Source organism: Etheostoma spectabile, chromosome 7 (genome assembly GCF_008692095.1).
Source record: "Etheostoma spectabile isolate EspeVRDwgs_2016 chromosome 7, UIUC_Espe_1.0, whole genome shotgun sequence".
NCBI classification, from domain to species: domain Eukaryota; kingdom Metazoa; phylum Chordata; class Actinopteri; order Perciformes; family Percidae; genus Etheostoma; species Etheostoma spectabile.
The window spans coordinates 1142945-1152881 of NC_045739.1; the positions used below are offsets into that span (position 1 = coordinate 1142945).

The following is a 9937-nucleotide window of genomic DNA, read 5'->3' on the forward strand; positions in this document are numbered from 1 at the left end:
CGCTGGAGAAGTGGAAGAAAGTGGATTTTTCAGATGAATCTTCTGCTGAATTACACCAAAGTCACCACAAAAATTGCAGGAGACCTACTGGAGCCCGCATGGATCCAAGATTCACCCAGAAAACAGTGAAGTTTGGTGGCGGAAAAATCATGGTCTGGGTTACATCCAGTATGGGGGTGTGCGAGAGATCTGCAGGGTGGAAGGCAACATCAATAGTCTCAAATACCAAGACATCTTAGCTACCTCTATATTCCCAACCTAAAAGAGGCCAAATCCTCCAGCAGGATGGTGCTCCATTGCATACTTCCATCTCCACTTCAAAGTTCTCAAGGCAAAGAAGATCAAGATGCTAGAATGGCCGGCCCAGCACCAGACATGAACATCATGGACATATGTGGGGTAGGATGAAGAGGAAGCATGGAAGACCAAACCAAAGAATATTGATGAACTCGGGAGGCAGCAAGAATGCTTTCAGCTATTCCTGATGACTTCATCAAACATGTATGAATCCTTGCCAAACCGCATGATGCAGTCCTTCAAGCTCATTGAAGTCATACAAGATATTAAATTTGGATCTCACAGCACACTTTAATTGCTGACATATTTTAGTATTTGTAGTAAATTTGTCAATTCTGTATAGGCAACAAAACTTTTGTCTTGCCAAAATTTGACCTTCTGTCTTGTTATAATAAATCTTTTTTTAGTGAAACTAATTTATTCAGTGCATTGACATCATTTGGAGGGTTTTGCTTTTCATATGGCTATTTCTTACACCAATTGATTAATTAAAAGTCAGGGTAATTAGCAGGTTTTTCTACAAAATAGATAAGCGACAAGACTTTTGTCAGGGACTGTACTCTAAGCCTTCTTTAATCTACAGTTGAGGTAAATACATGGCAAAACATTACCAGCTAAAACATTGTTGACTCTTTTGAAAGAGCAACTAGAAGATTAACTACAACACTCACTCTGACCAATGGTTTAGATTCACCATTTAGTAAGTCAGGGACAGACTTTTGCATTTATAGGGTGGGTCCTACATTGCTGTGGTCCAGCCAAAAATTATGAGCATAATTTACTGTACTATAATCCATTGCTTTAACAATTTGATTGCATACTACTCTGTTTACAAAAACTATTGCTACACTTAATAATTGGTTGCTGTGGACATTGTCTTTCTTCTGCATTGAGAGGGTTTGAAGAGCAGACAATGCGTGTACGATCTCAAAGCACAACTTTTACACTGTTAATCCTGGCCCATCTGGTCACTGACAAAGATTTTACTGTTAAGTGTTTAACGTGTTCCTGTAAAACTGCTAAGAAGATTGTACAATCTCTAGATCCAAACTAAAAGTGTGCCTGCTACATGGGACACACAGTGCCTTCTCATTCAGTTGCAATATTCTTGTTTGAACAGCTTGTCTATTCCCCATGATGTTACTCCCATTATCATAGGATTGTCCACTGCAGTTGTAAATGTTCATGTTGAGCTTGTCCAACATCTCCAGAAATGTGTCACATAAACCTTTTCCAATGGTGTCTTGAACGTCAACAGATCAAACCAAATGATCTACTATCTGGTCAATTATTTTGTCTCTAACTTGTAGAATGATTTCATTTTGAATTTAACGGCTGAGTTAGTACACTTTTGTTTCCTCCGCAAATCTTTTATGACTAGAACATATGGTGCCATCGATTCCACCTATGATAGGAAATTGCTATTATGTGGGCAATAAAGGACATTTGTTTGCCCTCTCAAAGAGTTGTTACTTTCAGCTAGATGACATATTATGGCAATTACTCTGCATATTACACCTCTCTAGTGCTGCACCTCAATTAAAGTGAAATGTATTGAATGTTGATTTTTCTTAGAATTCTTGGGCAAAACTATATCTTTGACCTGTATGGTCCTCATTACAAATGTTCACTGTTTAGTAGGGCCTAGGACACTTGGCCGTTGTGCAGGGTCATCTGATGGGGTCTATTTTATACCTGTTAAAGGAGAATTTCGGCCAATTTTTATGTTAATCTTCATTGCTATAAATATGCGAGTACTTTCTGTGCAGGCAACACTGAGTTGCAGCTACGTGTACAAGGTTCCAATGAGCTAAAACGGCGTTAATGGGGCAAGTTTTAGAGTGCCTTTGTGCATCTTAACAGACACGCAATGGAATTAATATGTCTGTACAACTTGAACGGGCCCTTCTGTAACATCAAGATGCGTTTTCAAGTCACACATTATTTTAATTCACCTCCCCTGTCTTATTCTTGCCAGTGGGTAGCTTGCTTGCCTGGTTAGCTGCTAGAGCTAGCTGTTGGCTGCTATTGATAAGTGTGTTCAGCCAGGCTTTTGTGAAAATCCTAACGCAGCGGTTCTGTGTATATTTGTAGCTCATCCATTTTGTGTGTGATCGTGGTTGGTGAGTAGGAGGCTTGGCAGCCTTCGTTCCCGCTGGGAGCTGTGGCCATTAGCGGCAGCAACTCCAGCTTGACAGCACTGATTTTATTTCATTTATTTATTTATTTTTCTTATCAACAGTACTTGGTGACATCTAGCATTCAAGATTAAGGTAAAAATCAGCCTGATTTCTCCTTATAAAGAAAAAAAAAAAAAAAAGAAAAGAAAAGCTCAAAGACCAAGAGAGGCCAATGACAGCTGTTTACATTTAAGTCAATTATGAATTGACCCTTCAGGCTCTCTGCTTCCAAACGTGTGTGTGTGTCGTGTGTGTGTGTGTGTGTGTGTGTGTGTGTGTGTGTGTGTTGTGGTCGGTTTCGCGCCGCGTGTGGTGCGTGCGTGTTTGCGCCAAAGAGCGAGGTTTCCCTGAGCCCAATTCACCGGACCACGGTTGGCGGGCCCTTGCTCGAAGGAGAGCGGCACCCCTCCTGGCCGGGGACCATCCGGGAGAGAGTTCCTGCTGGCTCAGGGTCATGTTCCGCTGCACGGCCCAGAAATCCTTGGGTCCCCAGATACCCACACCGCCTCATCGGTTGGTGAGTTGTTATGAGGGCATTTGTTCTCGGCCTTTCTTCTTGTTCCCTGTGCGTCCCCGTAAGGATTTTGTGTGTAATTATGTTTACAGGACAACCGGACTGCGCACAAGCGTTGGGTAGGTCTTTCTCTGTCATAGTCATTTCAAGGACTACTGTTTGGCCCGAGCACCGACAGCGGCAAAGGCCCTATTAAAACTGAAGGAATTATTCCTTCTTTCTGTCTTCCTGCAAACGAATTGCCTTTTTGAGGGGCTTAACATACTCAAAAACTCACAAAAATTGGTGGTTGAAATAATTCTGGTGAAACTTTACGTATTTTAAGGGTTTCGGGAATAAGCACACAAAAATGGCTGGCTAGCACCCTCTACAAAGTTAAATAAATTGAGCCCCGGCGGTACGTTTAAAGTAGACTAACGAGACTACATATGTAGCATGGCAAGACATACAAAAAAGCTCATGGGAGCAATACTCTAAACCTAACAGGAAGTAGGCCTAAAAGACAAAGTGCTTTACTTTAACAAACTCCCTCTAGAGATTTGATCCGATAGACTTCATATTCGGTATATATCATCTTATAACACCTTAAAAATGAAAGGTTATTAAAAGGAAAACTTTTCGTCAAGCGGTGTGAGCTAATTTAAGGTCACATTAGTCAGGGGATTATACCAACAAAATATGACACAGATACGATAAGAGCTCTAGGAGCTCTTTAATAAACTGTTTACCAGAAAAATGGACCCACAAATGCACAACTCAGGTGAGTGCAGTTCAATGGTTTATTCAGAAACCTAATGAAATTAGGAAAAACAGATGACAGTGTCCAAAAACAGGCAGTCAAAAACCAAAGGAAACAAGAAACCCAGGGGGGACAGGTAACACAGGAAACGGGCGGGAAAAACACAAGACAGGAAGCAGAACCAGACATGGGGGGAACTAAGAGACGACACAGTAAAACAGGAAATGGAAAACATGAAACAAACTAAACACAGAAACTTGACATGAGACATGAAACACATAAAATTGAAAATGGCTGACTTATCATTGGGCCAAGCTGATGGAAGCAAATTGGAAATATGTCTGAAAGGATGAGAGTATTGCGGGTACCACATTTTGTGAATATAGGAGCAACTATGTCAAAATTAAGGCCTTTGCGCTGGATAATAAAAACAATGGTTTTAAAGAAAAAAGTGCCTTCAAAGGATTAATGTAATTGGGGGGCAGTATAGAGCTCATTTTCCACACCTGAGCCCAATTGCATTATTCATTTAAATGAATACTATTTTGACCATGGCTGCAAAATGTTGTAAGTGTGCATCCTAAAATCTTAAACATGTTCGTAAAATATAAAAATGAGGGGGTGGGGCAAACCATGACCAATTAAAAAGGATCTCTGCTGGGTGAATTGCTACGTTCCACAGAATTCTACGTCAAACAGTTATGTGAGTACAGAGGGCAGCCCTTATGCATGTATTTTGTTGCTCACTATCATGCGTAGACTACACAATGTAACTTTCATGTAAATTGGATGTTTTTCACGTCGAGTCAGATTCCCTGTAAACTATAGGTGGCGCTATGACATTGAGTCAATATTGGCATGTATGTGTCTGCTCCAGTCAAATTCTTTTGATCACCTTTTCTCATGACGGCTCGCAGATTCTACCTGCAAAGTCTGGAATCCCAACTTTCGGGCATCCTAAAGCCCTCAAACAGTTGTTTGAAAAGTAACGCACAAAATCCAAGACGGCGGACTTCCTGTCCGGTGAAAAGAATAAAAAAAAAAGATCTATGTTTGACAAATTGAGAAAAATTTTCCCACCCAGTTTCGTGAATATCAAAGGTACTTAATCCCAACCAGGGCGTGCATTAGGGGTTCACATATGAGCTTTTTTTTTTTACAGCATCATAAGCCCCTCCAATGTGATTGCGTAGTAGAAAAATACAAACCCCAGTAAAGTTGGGACTTTGTGTAAAACGTAAATAAACAGAACACAATGATTTGCAAATCCCTTTCCTGCTGTATTCAATTGAATTAATTACAAAGACAAGATATTTAATGTTCAAACGTTGCAAATTTTCACTCATTTTGAAATTGATGCTGGTAACACGTTCCAAAAAAGCTTGGACAGGGGCATATTTACCACTGTGTTACTGTGACAAAGTGGGTTTGCTCACTACTTGTCCCATACAGGTCATTAGTAAAGTAAGTCATGTTAGTCTCAGTTAGGGTTTTATTAGGTTACAAGTTTAAACATGGTTTAAAGTTTCCCTGTGTTAATACAATTGTTTGTTCCTTTGTTCAGTTCACCGGGCCAAACCAAGTAGAGGGTTTTCTTGTGTTTAGAAATGTTTATTTTGGTTGTTTTTGGTTATTATATAAAAAAGGTATGAATAACCCTGACCTGTTTTGTAATCGGTAAGATAGGGAACTGGTAACCAACTTCCATAGGTTAAGAGATTGCAAGGTATTAATGTTATGGAGTAGATCAACCTGATTTAGGATGGGATGGACTGAAGCACAGGGGTGTCAATTGACAACCCTATATAAATAGAAGGATTTGTGCTCCTGGGAAAAGAGACAGGGAGGTGAGGCTGTGCTGCTAGGATCACATGCCTGTTGTTAGCACTGTTACTTTTTTTGAATATGTAATTGTTGAAAGTTTGATTAATTAATTATTCATTGACTGCAGACCACTGGAAATAAATAATCAGCTCTGGAAACATACAATGTCTGACTCTGCCTACTTACCACCATGCTAGCCACTCTGGCTAACCTACCACAGTTACATCACCTTTTCTTTTAACCATCAATAAGCGTTTGGGAACTGATGACACTAATTGTTGAAGCTTTTTAGGTGGAATTCTTTCTCATTCTTGCTTGATGTACGACTTCAGTTGCTGAACAGTCCGGGGGCTTCATAATGTACCTCACAGTTTTAATGGGCAACAGATTGGGACTGCAAGCAGGCCAGTCTAGTATCTGCCCTCTTTTCTTGTCTTGCTGAAATAAGCAGGGACAGGTGTCGTTGATATATGGCTTTGGCTTTGCATGGTAGAGTATTAACTTGCACTTGTAGATGTAGCGACAAATTGTTAACTTGCAATGGTTATCCGATGTGTTCCTGAGAGATGCTCCTTTAATACCCAATCATGACCAATTAACTTGTTTACCCGTGGAATGTTCCAAACAATAGTTTTTGGAGCATTCCTCAACTTTCCCATTCTTTTGTTGCCCTTGTCCCAGTTTTTTGGAACATGTTGCAGGGATCAAATTCAAAACAAGGGAATGTTTGCAAAAAAACAGTAAATATCTTGTTTCTAATATGATTTAACATGAGTTAGGAAGAGACCATGTTGAGATTTTGATTAACGTAACTGTCAGTATGGATTATAGTATGGTTTTAAGATGAAATTGTTAATATATACCTATAATATTTGGGCTCAGGGTAATTTTGTGTTTTATCAGCTGAACCATTAAATGTATTTGACAAACAAACCCGATTTAATGATAAAGCAAATCATAGCTACACTCCATCTGTATGTATCATCTTCTCATCTAGTTTTTTATATGTAAATAGTTATTTCTAAATGATCTGTTAATGCAATGTAGTCATTGTCTTCAATAAAAATGTAGTTCTTAAATCTTTGTTTGTAGTTTATTACTGAACCCAGCCATCACGCTGCACCATCACATCTTGCGGTACCTACCAGTACAAGTAAATGCTTAACCTGTGGGAAACAATGAATGTACATTTTTTTTTAATTTAGAAAACAAGGTTCAGGAATTACCTAAAGCACATAGTCAGTATAGATATGTCAAAAGTTACTTAAACAGAGAAAATATTGCAATTAGTGGAGACTATTATATTTTACTATTTTAATTCATAGTATTAGGGGCACTAGGCTGTTGTGTGTAGAATAAAGCCAAACACATACAATTATTATTGTAATTTTATTAATCTATAGCAGTGCTCTAATTCATGCTGTCTTGTTTGTGTGCAGCCATTGATGCAGCAGCCAGTCAGTGCCCCCTCACATTAACCTCCATGTTGTTGCTGCTGAGCCTCACCTGTGAGCTGACGTGACCCAGGGCTCTGCTGCGCCTCCCCACACCAACACCGGCATCTACCTGAGGCACCTGCCCTTTAATGACTCCCCGGCAGTAGGTAAACCCCAACTCAGCTGTTCCAGCAGAGCTAAACAGTAAAGGTGTAGCAGGATTGGGAGAGAAGAGAAGACCGTGACACAGCATCAGCCACAGAGCAAAGGTCCAAATGCTGTACAGCATGCCCTCACACTATGAACAACTTTACCGATGAGTTACACTAATCTGACTGACAATGAGTTTGTAGAGGCTCTAACTGCATCATACTATGGAAAAGGTTGGTGTAGTGTATGTGTGAGGACACCTAAAAATGTCTGCAGGGTTTGCACTAGATCCCATGGAATAATGGCACTGGATTATGGTCAAGTTTTATCAAAAGTTTGGAGTGAGATTACATGCGTTAGGGGAGTAGCCATCCCAATTTTTTTCTGCAGTGGCATTGCAAGAAGTTCTATTTTACACATTTTTCATAATTAACCAGCACAAATAGAAATTATACCAATTGGTAAATCTGATAAATGCCCACCAGTCTTTTGGTTTTCAATATGCTCCATGTATCTCGGTCTCTTGTTCTGTTATGCCACCAAAAGAAGCTGAAGCTTGACACTTTGCAATCCCACTTGCTGATTTAAGTGCCTGTTCTTTGGCCTGATGCCCTTTGTTTTTAACATGCCTGTTACCTTGATGGGCACATGAATTCTCATGTCTGCAAACTGAGCACCAGTAATAGGAGCTGGTAGTGCCTTTGGTGATAAATGGCCATTTGTTTGACCACTCATTTTTGCACCTATAAGTGGCTGCTCCACTTAAAGTTTTCTTCTTCCCTGTTTTGTCCACTGACTCTTTCACTGTCTCTTGTGTGCTCACTTCGAAAATCTCATGTATATCTTCATTTTTTAAATAGAGCTTTATTAAAGTTTTACAAAATACAAGTTATAACTAGACAAACAGCAGGCTACATACTATACCAGAAATAGCTGCAGGCCAGGATGTATTTAGAGAGCAGCAGTGTTTCACATATCGCTGTAAATAAAAGGGCTGTTAAAACACTGTTTACAATGAGACGCACATTAGATTTGAAATACAGACATCTGATCAAATCAATAAAAGTTTCTGGAAAGCCATAAGACTCCATTACAGGCCATAGATACTCTCTAAGCTAAGCTTTTCTAATAAAATGTATACACAGTCAGTATCTATTCTTTGTTTATGCATCTGCACATAGTTCTCTGATCACTTGTCTTTTCTGTTTTTCCTCAAAAACTATAGACTTAATAAATTTACTTTGAATTTGCTGTTGTCCAGAAGCTCCTGGTTTCTGAGGATTCAGAAGACAAAACAGTTTTAAATTTAACATGAACAGAGAAGTCATTCATTACTGTACCATAGTGAATAATTTTTATCATGATTAGAAACATTTATTTGATCTATGCAGGTCTTTGTCTTGTGATCAAAATATAACTTTGTTCTGGTCTCACAGAATTCTGTGAAATTATCACAAAGTGATAACAACACATTACGGAATGTGTGAAACGTCTGTGTGGCCACCACGGATAACAATGCCAATGTAAAGTCAATAAGAAGACGTAGCATAAGGACTAAGGTAGCGAGTAGTATGAAAGCCCAAAAATCTGCATTAGGAGGTTGGTTGGGATGGTGGATGGGTCAAACACAGGACTTTCACTCAGGAGACCGGGTATTGTGTCCCATGTGTAATGTTTCCTAAAGTTTCTTTCTTTCTTTTCCTAAACCCATCTGTACCGTTTTTTGTGATTCGTGAAACTGCCAAAGATTTTGAGTTGAAGGGCCTTATTCATTACATGGAATTCTCTGAGATCAGGTTGAGCGCAACACACATCTGTTAATTTAGCTTCATTGCATATTTCTTTTAAAAGTCCCATGGCATGAAAATTTCCCTTTGAAGTATTTTAACATTAATATGTGTTCCCTCAGCCTGCCTATGGCCCCCCAGTGGCTAGAAATTGCAATAGGTGTAAACCGAGCCCTGGGTATCCTGCTCTGCCTTTGAGAAAATGAAAGCTCAGATGGAACAATCTGGAATCTTGCTCTGGATGAGGTCATAAGAGGCAAGGTTACCTCCCCTTTCTCCCAATCAATGAGAGAGAGACATCATGGCTTTCAAATGAGCAAAGTGGCAGTTGGTTGAGGTCACACCCCCAGCCTTCACCTGCCCCCCCTCCCCTCAAAAGCTACAGACTCAGAAATGGCACATACTAAGGGAATCTCATTGTGTGACTGGCTCTAGTGGCTGGAATTCTGCACCAAGGCTGAATTTTGGAAAGAGACTTCAGATACAGTATTAGGGGACCACTAAGATATATATAAAAGAGACTTCAGATACAGTATTAGGGACCACTAAGGTCTATATAAAAGAGACTTCAGATACAGTATTAGGGACCACTAAGGTCTATATAAAAAAGACTTCAGATACAGTATTAGGGGACCACTAAGGTCTATATAAAAGAGACTTCAGATATAGTATTAGGGGACCACTAAGGTCTATATAAAAGAGACTTCAGATATAGTATTAGGGGACCACTAAGGTGTATATAAAAGCATCCAAAGAGCACCATGTCATGGGACCTTTAAGAGTTTTCCTTCAGTTTGCAATTGAAAAAAAATGGAACAACACATGTTATTTTTGTCAGTTACTGTAATAAAATCACCTCACAAGATAATTTTGTAGCCAATTTTCAGAAGCTCTCGAAGTCTTTTTAATAGTCGACTCTGTCCGGAGACATGTACACATTTATCACCCAATATTTTTCACCATTAGCAATCTATCTGGAATTAAATCTCTCTTTGGATTACACCAACATC

At 39.5% G+C, this 9937-nt stretch overlaps 1 protein-coding gene across 1 annotated transcript in view; it reads left to right on the forward strand.

Moving 5' to 3' along the window:
- Positions 1-7076, forward strand: part of LOC116692815 (immunoglobulin superfamily member 21) — a 56542-nt gene extending 49466 nt beyond the window's left edge. The window contains exons 8-9 of the mRNA XM_032521356.1: positions 2813-2990; positions 6994-7076. Of these exons, the coding sequence (XP_032377247.1) occupies positions 2813-2990; positions 6994-7076 (261 nt within the window). The remainder of the gene's footprint in view (positions 1-2812; positions 2991-6993) is intronic.
- Positions 7077-9937: the final 2861 nt, after the last annotated feature.